We start from the raw sequence: 17,468 nt of genomic DNA, 5'->3' as shown, positions 1-17,468 counted from the left end.
ACGATGACATGTGCATACCGCCGCTATCAAGCAGACTTGTTTCCGTCAGTTGCGGCGCACAATATTGCTACGGGATAGTATTTCCAATGACGAAGAGCCGAGCAGTAAGAAGACGACGACGATGATTAGAAGCTAGCGCGGGCTGTTGCCTCTTGGCCAAGCGCAGCGTATTTTCTTGTAAATATACTTGTACATAGCTTTTTGTCTGTGTCTTCCTACGTAACATATCTGGTGGAGGTGGACGTTCCCTGTACCTCGTCACAGAGCTTCACAGTGGACGGTACGTCGAGCCTTCCTTCATGGCTCCCGGCGACGACAACCCGACTCCGCCGGCTCCGTCACCTGCTGCCACCTCGACGACCTACATCACTCTCCCCGCTCCCCGGGATCCTGGCGTATTCTTGGGCAAAGATGGGGAAGACGTCAATGACTGGATCAGCCTGTATGAACACGTCAGCCGCAATAACCGGTGGGACCCTACTATTATGCTCGCCAACGTAGATACCTCGGTGGCACACCTAGAGTTTGGTATCGCACGCACGAAGATGAGCTCGCTAGTTGGGATTCACTTAAGACACAGCTTCAAGACTTGTTCGGCAACCCCTACGGTCACCAACTTGCCGCGCAGAAGGCGCTTTCCGGCCGTGTGCAGACGTCAACAGAGCCCTATGTCACATACATTCAGGACGTTTTGGCTCTGTGCCGCAAAGTTGACACCCACATGACTGAGTCCGACAAGGTTGCCCGCATCCTCAAAGGCATTGCCGATGACGCCTTCAACTTGCTCGTTTGCAACAGCGTAGCGACGGTGGATGCTGTTATAAAAGAGTGCCGCCGCCTGGAACTCGCTAAAAGCCGACGTATTGACCAGCATTCTGCCCGTCTGCCCAACACCCCAGCGACATCTTCCTGTGGTGACACTCCTCGTCCCAACAACACTGTCGATGTTACCGGGATCGTCCGGCGCGAGATTGAGGCCGCCTATCCGGCTGCCTTCGACTCCAGTCCCACCAACACATTTGCAGTCACGGTCTCACTGATCCAGGCAGTTGTCCGCCAAGAGTTCGAAAACATGGGTCTTCACACCATCTGCTCAGCCCATCGTCCTGATACCCGCCCGGCTTCTTCGATTCCGCCCCGTCCCGCATCTTCTTACCCACCACGTTTCCGCAACCCATCTGAATGGCGCACTGCTGACGACAAGCCCATTTGTTTCCACTGCCATCGAATCGGGCACATTTCTCGGCACTGTCGCAGTCGCTGGAGTTCCCCGACCCGGTCTACTTATACCGCCTACTCTCGCCCCCCAGGTGGCCCTTCTTGTCCCTATAACGCCGCCGCTGATTCTCCTACACCGAACCGCTCCTATTCTCGTTCGCCTTCGCCCCAACAACAATCTCGCTCTCCCCAGCCCCGTCGCTCCTATTCGCCGACTCCCTTCGGACGCCGCTCCCAGCCGGAAAACTAGACGATGCAGCGCCTCGAGGTGACGCTGCATTGCTCCCTACGCCGCCAAATCCTCTACTGACGTTGCCCACTCATCTGAGCCTTCTTGACGTGCAAGTCGACGGTGTTTCTGTGTCTGCACTCATAGACACTGGGGTGCATTTGTCCGTAATGAGCGCTGACCTTCGTAACCGGCTCAAGAAAATTATCACGCCCGCCACGACGCCTGTTGTCCGTGTCGCCGATGGCGGAACAGCCCCCGTAATTGGTATGTGTACCGCCCGCGTCTCCTTCGCCGATCGCTCAACAATCGTGCTATTCACAGTCATCGCTCACTGTCCCCACGACGTCATCCTCGGCTTAGACTTCCTCTCTGCACATTCTGCTCTCATCGATTGCTCCGCCAGTACTCTCTGCCTCGACCTGCCTGTTCTGGATCCCACTGAACAACACCCTACTCGCCTCAGTTCCGTCGACTTCGTTCGCTTGCCACCTTCGGCATTGACTTACGTTGACTTCGTGTCATCCCCACCAGTCCCCGACGGTCACTACATCGCGGCTCCTATGCAAGACGTCCTCCTTACACACGGGATCACAGTACCTCACACAGTTTTATCTATTACGGCGAATTGCGTCTGCCTGCCAGTGGTCAATTTTGGCTTGACGACACAAGTGCTGCCACGCGGGATGTCTCTGGCCCAACTTTGCTCATTCGAGGATCACTCTGTAGCATCAATTTCAGTAGACGACAATTCAACCGATCCTCCTCTACCGTCGCAGTCGGCAACTTGTACCATCGCCGACTTACAGAAAATGATTGCACCCGGCATGCCTTCCAAGCACGCTCGTGCGCTCTGCCGCGTTCTGATTTCCTACCAAGATATTCTTTACTTTAACGATCGTCCTTTGGCCCAAACAACAGCTGTCAAACATCGCATTAATACCGACGATGCCCCTCCTATTCATCGCCGCCCGTATCGAGTATCACCGGCTGAGCGTCAAGTTATTCACACCGAAGTTCGCAATATGCTTGCGAAGAACATTATTGAACCGTCTGTAGTCCATGGGCGTCACCTGTTGTGCTGGTAAAAAAGAAGGATGGCTCATGGCGCTTTTGCATGGATTATCGGCACCTTAACAGGGTTACCAAAAAGGACGTGTATCCCCTACCTCGTATTGATGACGCCCTTGACTGCCTTCACGGTGCTCGCTGTTTCTCCTCTATTGACCTTCGCTCCGGCTATTGGCAGGTTGCCGTGGACGATCTCAACCGCGAGAAGACTGCCTTTGCAACACCCGACGGTCTTTATCAATTCAAAGTGATGCCGTTCGGTCTATGTAACGCTCCTGCCACTTTTGAACGCATGATGGACTCCTTTCTTCACGGTTTCAAATGGTCCACGTGCCTGTGCTACTTGGACGACGTTATAGTATTCTCCCCAACATTCGCTACGCACCTCAAGCGCCTCTCAGCAGTCCTGGACATTTTTCGGCGAGCCGGTCTGCAGCTCAATGCATCGAAGTGCCAATTCGGCTGTCGCCATATTACCGTCCTTGGACATCTCGTTGACGCGAACGGAGTGCAACCGGACCCAGGCAAGATTCATGCTGTTACGCACTTCCCTGTTCCAAACTGTGTCAAGGATGTGCGCAGCTTCATCGGCTTTTGCTCGTACTTCTGCTGTTTCGTGAAAAATTTCGCGGCCATCTCGACCACTAACCGAGCTTTTGAAAAAAGACGCCCCTTTCCAGTGGGGCGATAACGAGGCCTCTGCATTCTTGCTTCTAATCGACCTTCTCACAACACCTCCCGTTCTGGCCCATTTCGATCCTTCTGCACCTACCGAAGTCCGTACTGATGCCAGCAGTTACGGAATTGGTGCAGTGCTGGCACAACGCCAGCGTGGCCACGACCGTGTTATCGCTTACGCCAGCAGGCTCCTCTTGCCCGCGGAGCGCAACTATTCCATCACTGAGCATGAGTGTCTGGCCCTAGTTTGGGCGGTTGCGAAGTTCCGCCCATACTTATATGGCCGACCCTTTTCCGTTGTCACAGACCATCACGCGCTTTGCTGGTTATACTCATTGAAAGACCCTACAGGGAGACTTGGTCACTGGGCCTTACACCATCAAGAATATTCGTTCTCTGTCACCTACAAATCTGGCCGACTACACAAGGACGCTGACTGCCTGTCTCGCTACCCGGTAGATGAGCCTGACGACACCGACAGTAGTACCGCCGACAGCATTTTCTCTGTGTCTGCCTTCGCTAACATCGCCGATGAGCAGTACCGAGACCTATCGCTGCAATTGCTCATCGAGCGTCTGCGCTCTACACCTACCGACGCATCCGTTCGCCGATATGTCCTCCAGGGCGGCATTCTGTACCAAAGGAACTTCCTCCCTGATGGCCCTGATCTTCTTGTCGTGCCAAAACATCTACGACAGACTGTGCTCTTTGAGATGCATGACGCACCCACTGCAGGACATCTTAGGGTAACCCGCACGTATGACCGCGTCCGCCGCCGCTTCTATTGGCCTGGTCTCGCTTGCTCCGACGACGCTATGTTGCTGCCTGTGATCCCTGCCAGCATCGGAAAACACCTCAGGTGCTACCCTCCGGTCATCTCCAGCCGATCACCGTCCCTGTGGAACTGTTCTGTCGTGTTGGATTAGACCTCCTTGGTCCCTTTCCCACGTCATCCTTTGGGAACAAATGGGTAGCTGTCGCAACTGATTACGCCACCCGATAAGCTATCACGCGGGCTCTCCCTACCAGTTGCGCCACTGACGTCGCGGACTTTCTCTTGCGTGACATTATCTTGGTGCATGGCGCCCCGCGACAGCTGCTTACTGACCGTGGTCGTAACTTTCTCTCGAAAGTTATCGCCGACATTGTGCGTTCCTGCTCTATTCAACACAAGCTGACTACCTCATACCATCCTCAAACCAATGGCCTGACAGAGCAGTTAAACTGTACTCTTACCGACATGCTGTCCAGGTACGTTTCGAGGGACCACCACGATTGGGACGTTGCCCTTCCTTACGTCACATTTGCTTATAATTCTTCCCGGCACGACACCGCCGGATTTTCTCCATTTTATCTACTCTACGGTCGCGAACCGACCTTGCCCCTTGACACGGTACTTCCTCCTGCTGCGATCTCAACAACCGAGTATACGCGCGACGCCATCGCCCTCGCCAACCATGCACGCCAGCTTGCCCGTGCTCGACTTACGGACTCGCAAACCACGCAGCAGCGTCAGTACAATGCCCGCCACTGTGATGTACAACTTTCGCCTGGTGCAATCGTGCTCCTGTGGTCACCCTCTCGTCACGTCGGACCTTCAGAAAAGCTCCTTTCGCGATACACAGGGCCCTACCACGCTCTGCGCCAGGTGACGCCTGTGACGTACGAAATTGCTCCTGTGAGCTCAACCTCATCATCTACTCTGGCATCTAGTGATGTCGTGCACGTCAGTAGACTCAAGACCTACTACACTGCTTCAGACTCCAGCCTTTAGTCGCTCCGGGACGGTGCTTTTGCCGCCGGGGGTAGTGCTACAGGATAGTATTTCCAATGACGAAGAGCCGAGCAGTAAGAAGACGACGACTACGATTAGAAGCTAGCGCGGGCTGTTGCCTCTTGGCCAAGCGCAGCGTATTTTCTTGTAAATATACTTGTACATAGCTTTTCGTCTGCGTCTTCCTACGTAACAATATAAAGAAGACGCAGTAGCGGCACACGTAACTGCCCTTCTATTCCGCCAAGGTGTTGCCATCGCCTGTGGTATGATCAGCTTAGTAGACCAGCGTGCGGAGGTGCTTTTGATTCATTTCACAAACGAACGTCGGCACATCAGTAAAGGCACCACTGTCGCATACCTAGATGAAATTGTCCGTGCTCAAGACTGTTTTGCCATGCAAGAAGAAGCCCAGGCTCACACAACGCCATGTACACCCGCTGTTGACATTGGTCTGGGCTTAACGCCAACGGAACAACACCATCTTATGGAACTGCTCAAAGAGTTTAAGGACTGCTTCTCCTCTACATCGCGAGTAGGTCAAACGCCGCTGACAAAGCACCACATCATCACGAAGGAGACGGCAAGACCCATTCAACGGAACCCGTATCGTGTGGCTCAGAAAGAATGTGCGGCAGTGCAGCAGCAGGTCGAGAAGATGCCGCAGGATGATGAAATCCAGCCATCAAAGAGCCCTTGGGCATCACCTGTAGTGCTTATAAAAAAGAAAGATGGTACGTTGAGGTTCTGCATTGATTATTGCAAGTTGAATCACGTTACAAAGGAAGATGTTTATCCACTGCCCCAGATCAATGACTCTTTGGACAGGCTACAGCATGCACATTACTTCTCCTCTCTGGACCTTAGAAGTGGATACTGGCAAATAGAGGTGGATGAGTGTGATCGAGAGAAGACTGCTTTTGTGATGTCCAATGGGCTTTATGAATTTAAGGTTCTGCCTTTCAGCTTATGCTCGGCCCCAGCCACGTTTCCATGGTTCATGGACACTGTCCTATACAATCTAAAGTGGAAGACTTGCCTGGTTTACCTCGACGACGCGATTGTTTTTTCTGCCAGTTTAGAAGAACATCTAAAATGGCTGCTGTCAGTTCTTCAAGCCATGCAGTCAACGGGGCTTACACTGAAACCATAGAAATGTCACTTTGGATTTGAAGAACGTCAGTTCCTAGGTCATGTCATCAGTCAAGACTATGTTAGGCCTGACCTGGATAAAATTGCAGCCATTGCAAAATTCCTACGTATAAGATGTCAGTCAGATGCTTCCTGGGTCTCTGCGCCTACTACCGGCGATTTATCGCGGATTTTACGAACCTCGCCTTTCCACTCATCCGCCTCACAAAGAAGACGTTGCATTTGTATGGGGAGAGGAGCAAGAAGCAGCATTCAACAATTCATGGCAGCATCTACCAACTCCGCTTGTGCTCGCCCACTTTGATGAGGATGCATCAACAATGATCCACACAGGTGCAAGCAACGTTGGTCTTGGTGCTGTTCTCGTTCAGTGGCAAGACGGTGCTGAGAGAGTAGTTGCCTATGCGAGCAGAGCATTGTCACGTGGTGAGTCCATCTAATCAGCCACGGAGAAGGAATGTCTAGCTGTCATATGGACAGTCGCGATGTTTTGTCTGTACTTATACGGCCATGCTTTTCAAGTCATAAGCGACCACCATTTCTTTTGTTGGTTGACCAATATGAAAGAGCCTTCTGGACGTTTGGCATGCTTGAGGTTATGGCTTGACAATAGTCTACAAATCGTGAAGGCAGGATTTAGATGCCGACTGCCTCTCGAAGTCCCCGATTGACCTGCCGAGTGCAGACGCAGATGAATACGCAGGTTTTTTAGAAGTTGTTGATGCTGCTGCCATCTCTCGGCAACAGGAAGATGACTGGGAGCTCAACTCACTCATAGAGTTCTTGAAAAGGCGAGCTACGAATGTGTCAAGATTATTTTCAAGGAGTCTACCATCATTCTGTCTGCGTAATGGATTTCTCTACAGGAAGAACTTCTCTTCAACAGGGAAGTACTATCTGCTAGTAGTTCCCGAAAATCTCCGCCATGAAATCTTGCAAGCCTGCCATGACGAAGCCACCTTGGGCCACCTTGGTTACATGCAAACATTGGAACAAATCAAAGAAAGGTATTACTGGCCCAGGCTCACAGCAGAGGTGAAACATTACGTTAGAACTTGTCTTGCGTGCCAGCGACGCAAAGTGCCTCCGACTAAACCCGCTGGGCTATCGCAACCATTGCAGTACCGGAAATGCCGTTTGCTCAAATTGTAATGAATCTTCTTGGCCACTTTCCAATATCTGACAGCGGCAACAGATGGGTCATAGTCGTGATGGACTATCTCACTTGATACGTGGAAACCAAGGCGATTCCCAGTGGCACTGCAGCTGAAGCGGCACGATTCTTTATCGAGAACATTTTCCTGAGACACGGTGCTTCGGTGGTCGTCATAACCGACAAAAGAACCACATTCACAGCTGAGCTTTTGTGCATTGTGCTCACGCTCAGTGGCACCGCGCATGGGAAGACGACAGCCTGTCACCCACAAACGAATGGGCTTACAGAATGCCTCAACAAGACTATTGCAGACTTGCTTTGCATGTACGTCGATGTGGAGCACAAGAACTGGGACAAAATATTGCCATACGTCACATTCGCATACAGTACGGCACGCCAGGAAACAACCAGAATGACACCGTTTGGCTTGATCCATGGTCACGAAGTCACTACGATGCTTGATGCTATGCTGCCTTATGACTATAATGATTCACACAAAGATGCCGCAGAATTCACTGAGCGCACCGGGGAAGCTTGACAGGTCGCACACGTGAGGATAACTACACAGCAAGAATGTGATGCCTGACTATACCATCTCCACCACCAATTCGTCGTTTATACATCCGGTGAAAGAGGCTGGGTTTGATATCCGGTACGATGCCGAAGCCTCTCTGAGAAACTTCTACGCCAATACTTCGTACTATACAAGGTTCTGTGACATATTAGTGATGGGAATTATGAGGTCGTGGCTGACGATTCATGCTGCTCCAATCGCCGTCAATCATAGAGTTTCTTACTATGTTACCTAGAGGGAAATCTGGTGCTGCTGCGCTGTGGTACGCATGGGAATGCCGGTATATTGAGACTTCGGATTGGCATCGTTCTCAGAGAGCCAGGCAAGCACCATTCCGTCTGTCACAATGATTCATTTTCTACTAAAACTGCATGTAAAAAGCGGTTTTAGCTTTATTATTGCACAAAAACATGTAACTATGAGGAATTGTTATTGCATGTACAATTGTATAAAACGTAAAAAGTAGCAGCGGGCCGCTAAAGTTGGACAACAGATGACAAGATTCGCGCTCGCTTTGAAACAGTTTGTCGTTTGTTCTTGCTTTTCTTCACTTGGTCATACATTGTAGGTGAGTAAAGATGTAATATGTGTGAATTGAAACATTTCATGAAGATATTACTTTAAGAATGCATTATTTGTGCTCCCAAATCCACATTCTAGACTAAGCCTCTTACAACACCAGCCAACACCAGCCTCGCAAACACATACCGTCATTCCCATGATGGCACGGCGCCCCTTAAGAATTTCCAGAGACGATGGCGCCAGATTTCCCACTAGGTGTTATAGTGAGAAACTCTATGCCGTCAACAGGTGCCTGAGGTAGTGCACGTGGTGCACATGAAGCCGTATGTTTCTGAATGATGTGGACACCGACAAGCTGTTTATCGTGTCAAACGACTACCATTTGATGAGTATCGGGATGATGCTCGCGTTGGAGGGAGGGTAATGCCGCGTCACTGTTTGTGCCAACTACACCCCGACGATGACAGAGACGACGGCCAGGTCACTTGAGAGTACGAGCACCGTAAAGAAGAAAAGAAAAACATTCTTTTGTGTTGGCCTGCATCCTGCATGTCCTTCTCGAGTACGACGTGGTACTGCTACTTGCCACAATAAAGCCCCTGCGCTTTGTGACCTGCGACAATATGTTTTACATAGTGATTTTGATGAAAGGCAGCACATACCCAGTGACCCAAGTTGGCATCAAAAAAGGCTTATCGAGTAGCGGCACATACCAGGTGGCACGTACCCGTGACCCAAGTTGGCGAGAACGGGGTTCATTGAAGAACAACACCACACGCCAAGCGTTACGTGATTCAGGCCGGTCCAGCAGTTGGTCTCGAACCTGGTTCCCTCAGCACAGCAGCCTGATTTTCTACCAGTCTGGCCATAGAGTATACCTAGTGACCCAAGTTGGTGAGGAAGAGGTTAGGCATGGACAGACATACATACTGCAAACTGGGGAAAGTTTCTAGAGAGTTGTTGTTGGTGTTCAAAGGTGCCACTAGGTTAAGGGAGCCTTCAGTCCAGGGCTCCTCTGGTGAACTTCTCCCCAAGCACGTCTGGACGGAGTCCGCCAGGCAGACTCTCTAAGTCCCAGAGGAAGTCGAGGGGCACTCTTCATTGCGAGTGCTTATCAATTGGGAGGTGACTTGAGTTGCAGCTTCCGTGGTGGTTTCGTGAAAAATGGAAACAATGGCTGCAGATTTCTTAGGTCAAAGCATAGCAAGTATTTCTTTTATTGTTTTCTCGATACATTCAATAATTCAACATTTTAATCCAGACATTTTTTCTGGTCCTGCGAAATCTAATTTAATGAGGTTTATTGTATTCTTCCATTGTAATAATGGTCAGAAGCCAAAAGCACTGCCAAAAGTTTCAGTTAAGAATCTCATTCTTTATTTGGTGAACTTTCTGCCCCAGAAGGCAAGCAACACTCAAACCACAACGACGTTGGCTTGCACAGTCAGCCATCAAATCTAATCTCGTAGGTCAAATCATTTTGCTACTTCTACAATCCTCACTTTAGCATGCAAGGTCTCTGGTGCTTGCGTACCTTCGGGAGTGTCCCACACTATTTTTGATGCACGTTCGATTTGCATAGGCACATCTCTTTCACTGTAGAACTGATGATAGCTGTGAAATTTTGGATACAGTAGGCACGTATGCTGCTGAGCACCAACTTGGCACATTGTTACAAAATACAGTTAAGCCTCAATATAGCAAAATTATCGATATAATCAAGTATTTCACTTTTCATAACTTCTTGTCCATAGACACCATGTATTTAGAACCTCAGTATAACGAATTGTGTTTGTGCGCAATATCAATATCACGAAATTTCACTGCCACTGCAAAGGGATACCAAGACAACAAATGGAAACTTACGCAGATTCAGATGATCAAACGGTTGAATTATGAGCAGCTGCTTGCAAATGCACCTCTAAAATCGCGAGTCATGTGACCAAGAGTGACTGCCAAAGTGGGCCAGCGTCATGTTCCATATAAAGTCAAAGTGCGATAAGATCCTATCGCACCACACACGGTGTGTGCTTTGGTTGCGAGTGAAAGTGTGCAAGGGTGAGCCAATAATGATGGTGGCTCGATGAGTGCAGTCTTCCCGTGCGAGCAAGGGGAAAGGTGAGGAGGGGAGTGAGCTCACGGTAGTGTGTGCGGGGGGGGAGGGGGTGGAGGTTGATGCGCGTCCCCTTCTTTAGCACGGCCATGGCTGCCCGTACGCATATACTGCACATCCTGTTTTAGAGGTGACCTTCTGCATGTGCAAAGAGTGGGCATGCTGGGATTGCACAGCACGATGTGTGCTGTCTTCCCCAGCATTTAGTACTGGAGGTTGCATACTCTCAAGTTTTGGGGGTTCCTTAAAGCTAGAGGCAGACAAAGCATGTGCTCGCCACTGGTGGCATTTATCGTGACAACATCGTCCCACTGTGGGCGATATCAGCTGCAGGGGCAGAGTGGATGCGAAAGCATAGATGGCTCTGCTTAGTTTGTTCCACCGACGTGAAGATATCGTCGAGACTGCCTGAAACAGTATCTTTCATTGCTGACTCTGAAATTTAACAAAGTGAATATTTTTCTCATTCAAATTCGCCCTTCTTTTCTTTTTGCCCAATAATTGAGAAAATCTTGCAGCCTCTTCCGTATGAAAAAACATCCGTTGGTGACAGTACATAGTTGCATAAAAAGTTCACTTTCAATACAATGAAATTTTGATAGAATGAAGCAAATTGCCAAATTTACTGACTTCGTTATATCGAGGTTTAATTGTACAACAAAAATACATGGTGATATCATAACTCAATATTCTGCCACCCGTGGCTGCATTACCACTCTCGGCACCCATTCTGTCATCAAATGTTTTAAGGTTCCCTGAATGTGTTCGTCCAAGTGTCTCATTAACTCGTGGATCAGATGGGCGACAGCTGGTTCCCGAGCATGCTTCATCCGGGGCTATTAAAATGAAGCTTTTCTTGCTTATGTATGTCCCCCACTGTGCGGGTGCTGCCTGCTTGCCTGTCTTGCCGTGTTGTACAACTTTGGCCACTGGGTATGTGAGCATTCTTAGCCTATCCTCTAGAATGGGTGCATGCCACTGGGTAGCTGCCTGGATAGAGAGGCATAACAAGAGGCAAGAAATTAAGAATTCAACGAAAGAAAATATGAAGAAGCTGGCTACAGAGAAGTGCATAAAATTACATAGCATTTGCATGATTTCTTTGAACTTCTGTGTTGTTTGTGCAACCATCAAAGGAAAAAAAATTGAGCATGGCTTCCCTCAATCTTTTTTTTTTTTTCTCACTTCCTTGAGGCTCATGCATGAACAGAGTGCATGAATGGCCCGAACGAAAGACGACGGAGCAGGTGCCGTATGCAGGCATCCTCGGCAAAGGTCGTCCAGCAGCCAGCTGCTGTGACGGCACAACAGCAGCCCCTGCAGCAGAGCGTGATCGGCGTGCGGCGAACGGTGCGCCCCTGCAAGCCGGCCAGCCACTCGTACGGGGTGTCGCCATTTGTGCAGGGAGGCACCAGCCGGATAATCTCCTCTGCAAGCACCCAGCAGCACCGGTGAGCATCGTGTGGCACTGCCTGTCTTGCTGATATATCCGCCTGGTGCTGTCCCACATTGATGGGTGCAAAACTGCTTGTGCACTTCGAGCAACTCCAAGATAGAAAATTTTGAGGCCAGGCATCAATATTCAGTTTAAATGATGTGGAACTTTAGAAGATGGAGGAAGTTTGCCAGCAAGAAAATTACTGTTCATTCAATTGATGCATGCACACATAGAATTTGTTGCACCATGCTATAAGGATACAAGGCTTTGACCCTTTCAGTGGCGGGTTGTTTTGGAAGTGATGCTCCCCCAGCATTAGCTTTTTTTTCTTGGCTATTATAAAATGAACACAATGGTTTATTTTGGCTATGCATAAAAGTTTATTTGGATAATGGCAATTGCTGTCTTGGTATAATCCACATCTTCCCATCTGACAAGAGGAATAAAATGCGCTGCATTATCAATAGCACCATCATTTTGAGTACTTTTTCTTAGTGTTGGGGCTATAATCTGATGCAATTGAAGTCGCCTGTTTCGCACACATGCGACTAGCTGTCATCGTCTGAGTCGGAGCGTTGCTTGTAATCAGAGTCGGAAGCGGCAGTACCCCGATCAACAGTTGAAGATGCCGCACGAGCAGCCTTTTTAAAGCGATCACACAGCCAATTGCTAAAGGAAGAATCTCTCTTGTTTATTGGAACGGCCAGACAAAGCAGAGAGAGTAACAGATGAAAGGGATATGACAGAGGGCAGAGACATCCTGGATAAAGCACACCAACGAAAGGAGCACCGTCATCACTGGAAAGGGGGCGTGCCGTAGTGGAGATAGCAGGAGACGAGTGAAAAAGAAAGGAAAAAAAGGAAACATCTTGTATGAACATAGGACAGATGGCAGAAACATGCAAGAGTGGTGACCTAGTGCTACGACACAAATATTTCAACGTAGAATCGCCACTGTGGCGGTGCACAAAGTCAAAGAGCTACCCGTCCCATTTGCGAACATGCATGCTCCATGCGCTGCAGCCACACCCTCGTAGGGGTGCATTTCGCAGCCTCTAATGAAATTTCCAAGTGAGCAAAGCCCGAGAGAGGAGAAAATATTAGTACAGTGCGAGTACTGAATACAGTGAAACCTCATTAAACCGTAGTTGGCCGGAGCTCGGAAAAAGTACATACTAAACGGTAGTACTGCTTAACTGAAATAGCATGAGATTGCCCGCTTACCTGTCAAAAACAGAACTCGGAGAGAGTGCGATGAAAGGGGGAAAGAAACATGCAGTATTTATTCACTTCGCACGACAAAAGTGTTATTTTCATTTGATGCCGCGGCGGCATAATAGCAACGACCGCAACCTAAAGCTTACTGAAGCTGCGAGCCAGCTTTTCAGCCAGCCCCCTCTTCTCGGCAAACAGATTCCAAACAGATTCAAACAGAAGTCAAACAGATTCCGGCAAACGGATGGCAGATTCCTCGTTGGGCTTGCATATTCTCCCTGCACGAGCGCGTTAGCATTGCAAATGTCGCGGGGTGCCCTTTTCATTTCGGGTTGCTGTCCTCGTCGTGACGACTGCATTCATGTAGCTGATGTAACGCGAAGCTTCTGCCACTGTCAGGCCTGAATCGCCCGTGCTGTCGCTTTCCGTGTCGTCCTTGTCACTGTCTCTGGGCGACACTTCGGCAACAACAGAGGCAACGATGGCGAAAAGTAAAACCTCGTAGCCGACATCTCTTCGCGGTCGCAGCAGCGCTGCCGAGGAACTGCTTCGCATTCCAAATGCCACACACCGTAGTCATCGGTAAATCCCTGTCACATGCCAGCGCCTACTTCTTCGTGTCACGTTCGATAGCACGAACAATGTTTAATTTTTCTTCTATGCTGAGCACCCAGCGTCTTCTTTATCCGAGCTTCGGCAATAACGCGAAACCTTGCTTGCACGATGCCACAACGCTCCCTGGCACAGCGCCGAAATGATGTTGTTGATGGGGCTTCACGCGCTAATGCACAGGGTGCTTGGATGCCATTGTTCTGATCTCAGAGGCTTGTTGTTCTGCCAGGGGTGACCAGATGGAGACGACGCACCACCGTGTTTGCACGCCGAAAAGTGGAAACACTACGTGTGAACCGATACGTACGCACTAAGCTGGTACGGTTTATACGGATACGAAACACATTATGTTCAATGGCCGCTGAGTCGGGGACTTGACTTTACCACTTTTAAAATGAAACTACTGTTTAAGCGGGCATGGTTTAATGAGGTTAGAGTGTAGTGGATTTCAAATCGAATAGGGAATCAAATCGAGGAGAAAAAATGCCAAATATAGAATCGAATATCAGAAAATTTAACACAAACCTTTATGCTTTCAAATTTTGTGCAAAAAGACACCATGCTGCATGTGCTCGAGAGGCTAATCACATTGTTTAACAAGAAGCTTGCTTAGCTGACTCGGGTACCTATTAATCCAGATGTATAGTGTGCTCTATGCTTAATTATTAAAGGAAACACCAAATTATTATGCAAGCACTGATAACAACTCAGTTCGTATGTGAACTTCTGGAAAATATTTTTTATCGATAGAATGTCTGTGAAATTGAGTCGAGTGCTTTTTTCCCTCTGAAGCTGAAGAAATAGCGAAGTTTTCCAAAATACCAATGGGGTTTTCACTTTAACAGTGGACCATACTATGCTTACTGGCAATCTTCTATTACTTGGAAAGTCTTGCTTTCCAGCTTTCTTACAGAAAACAGGAGGGCTTTTCTATCTATATAGGAGGTGGTTTCCGTGTGTTATTGTGAGCTCTTGAAGGCGAATCTGCGCGACAGACAATATGCATCGCATCACTTGGCACCGCTCCACGTGGTCATCGGTGCCGCATGAGTCGACTGCGGTCGGCGCCGACGGTAAAGAATTCGCAAATCAGGAGGCCCAGTACGGCAAGATTGCGCGATGCCCCCCACCCTCTTTTTTTTTTTTTTTTTTTTTCCGTCCACATCCATCTGCTGTATGTGTAAATGTGTCTGCAGTGAGGGGTCAGCATGCTGACGCATGATATTTTCAAGCCCGTCATCCAAAGCTAATTCTGACGAGTCGCTCGAAGCTACAAAAGGAAACTGTTGTGCTTCTACAAACAGCCTTGGGAACAAGCGGCCACTGTACAGAATTTTGCAAAGATGGTGGCCGTGAACAGCAGTCATCCCGTGCACTCGCTTTTGTTGGTGGGCTGGTTTGTCAGCTTTCCGAGATTCATGTAGCCACTGTGAATCGATCTGCATTGATCCGATGTGAAACCATAACTTTAGTTGCCAGAACCCAACGACATGTCTCCAATTAGGCCCAACGGGCTAGACTGTAGCCAGTGGTGTGGCCATGACCAAAATTCACCGCCGGCCGATGTAAGAACGGGCTGCAAACCATCACGGAAAGCTCATTGCTGATATGTTCCTATGGGTGGCTGATCAGTGGTAGTCGCAAGACCACGCGTGCCTCTTAAATTGACGGCCATAGGAGTGGCGTTTGGGTTGACTGGATGGCAATTACCGCGAGCACGTGTGCCAAGTACCTCTGTGTGCTCGCATGTTGGTAGAAAGCTCCGAACTGCACCAATCTGCATGCATGAACACTGAACTTGTGCATTCGATGTGATCAGCGTGCCTTCTGGTGGCTAATTGGCACGATCCTCACACAAGCTTTTGTGCTTTCCGCATGCTGCTTTTGTTGTTCCTTCTGTAGGTTAGGTTAGGTTAGGGTAAATACGGTACCTCCACATTGCAACTTTCCAGTTCTTTTTAAAACCAAGCAAAGACACATTTCCGAAACACCATGTTCTTCACAGTGAAGACAACAGAACTGTAAGAAAGCTCACCATTCGTAGTTTCTAAATGCCTAGCAAACACAATTGTACCTGGTTACAAAGGCTCAAAGATGGCTAGCGGAGACCTCCTCCTTGAAATGACCAAGAAAGATCAACTAGAAAAGCTAGCTGAACTCAGCAGTATCGGTGACATTAAAGTGACCATCTCTCCACACCGCTCACTCAACACAAGCAAGGGGTGTTATATCAGAAGAAGACTTCCTGAACCTCAGTGATGAAGAGTTCCTCAAAGGATTTCAGGAGCAAAACGTTATTAAGGTACAGAGAATCACACTACGACGAAATGACCAACAGATCCCGACGAAACATGTGATATTGACATTTGGTAGTAGCACTGTCCCTAGTTCACTCAACGCAGGATATTTGAAAATCAACGTCAGACTGTACATACCGAAACCGAGGCGGTGTTTCAAGTGCCAGAGGTTCAGGCACACATCACAATCATGCAGAGGCTAAGAAACATGGACGAAATGTAGTGCCAATGACCATCCTTCTGATAACTGCAATGCTTCCGCACTGTGTGTCAATTGCAAGGGCGATCTTCCTGCTTACTCGCAGAGCTGCCCTTGCTGGAAAAGAGAAAAAGAAATCGCAATCACAGTAAAGGAAAATATATCATTCTATGAAGCGAGGAAAAGGTTAGGGCTCTTACCTCAAGCAAGCTATGCCAGTGTGACGCGGCAGGGGGCAGAGCCACACCAGTTTCAGGAGTCAACAGGGTCCACATCCGGTACTCCTGTAGAAACTCCAACCGTCCCCCCTATGGCTGCAGCCAGTGCTGCTCCATCATCATTGAAGACGGGCTGGCAGACCGCAGTGCCGCAGGGCCCAAAGTTGAACCAAACTCCTTGGCCCGAGATGCACGTCTCGGCGCCTCGCTCTTGATCATCCAGCGCCTCTGAGAAGGCGATGGAGGTCAATCTGAAAACCCCGGCATCATCGACGGCAAATGATCTGCGCTCCTTGTAGCACGCCAAGAAGGAAAAACTTCTTGTAACTGCGCCAAAAAAGAAACAGGTGACCTTAATGAGAGTAATTAACTTTTTAATATGTCACCTACAGCTTGTAAGCTCACACACATAAGTAAAATTTTTCCAATTCCATTAAAATGACTTTCATCATTCATTGGAAAATCGAGTCCTCTAGGGGACATCAAAGACCTTATAAATAAGTTATCACCAGTAGCATTCTGCCTTCAGAAAATGATCCTAGGCCCCAAAAATACACATTTTCTTAAAGGTTTTACTGTCGTAAGAAAGGACCACGAGCGCTCCAGCTGTCCATCAGGAGGTGTCGCTATTGTTTTCCAAGGCGGCACCCCACACGAAACATTATATTAAATACTCCGTACGAGGCAGTAGCTGTCACCGTTTTATCATTTAAGACTGTCACCATCTGTTCATTGTACGTTCCTCCCCATAGCCATTTCACTACTCATGACTTGGAAAATTTAATTGACGAGTTGCCGGAGCCTTTTGTTTCAGTTGGAGATTTTAACGCTTATTGCACTCTTTGGGGCAGCGATAAAACTGACCAACGGGGGCAGCTTATTGAAGATTTTGTTTTATCAAATGGCATTTGTATTTTAAACTCACGTGCGCCAACCTACTTCTCATCTATCTACTTCACGAAATTTCAGTTGCCTGGATTTAGCCTTTTGCTCGCCATGCAT

At 48.8% G+C, this 17,468-nt stretch overlaps 1 protein-coding gene across 1 annotated transcript in view; it reads left to right on the top strand.

Moving 5' to 3' along the window:
- The window catches only part of LOC142590613 (uncharacterized), a 115,320-nt gene that overhangs the window by 75,223 nt on the left and 22,629 nt on the right, over positions 1–17,468 (top strand). Inside the window, exon 13 of the mRNA XM_075702932.1 lies at positions 11,748–11,938. Within this exon, the coding sequence (XP_075559047.1) occupies positions 11,748–11,938 (191 nt within the window). The remainder of the gene's footprint in view (positions 1–11,747; positions 11,939–17,468) is intronic.

This window comes from Dermacentor variabilis, chromosome 8 (genome assembly GCF_050947875.1).
Source record: "Dermacentor variabilis isolate Ectoservices chromosome 8, ASM5094787v1, whole genome shotgun sequence".
Classification (NCBI taxonomy): Eukaryota; Metazoa; Arthropoda; class Arachnida; order Ixodida; family Ixodidae; genus Dermacentor; species Dermacentor variabilis.
This window is presented reverse-complemented; position numbering and strand designations above follow the sequence as displayed.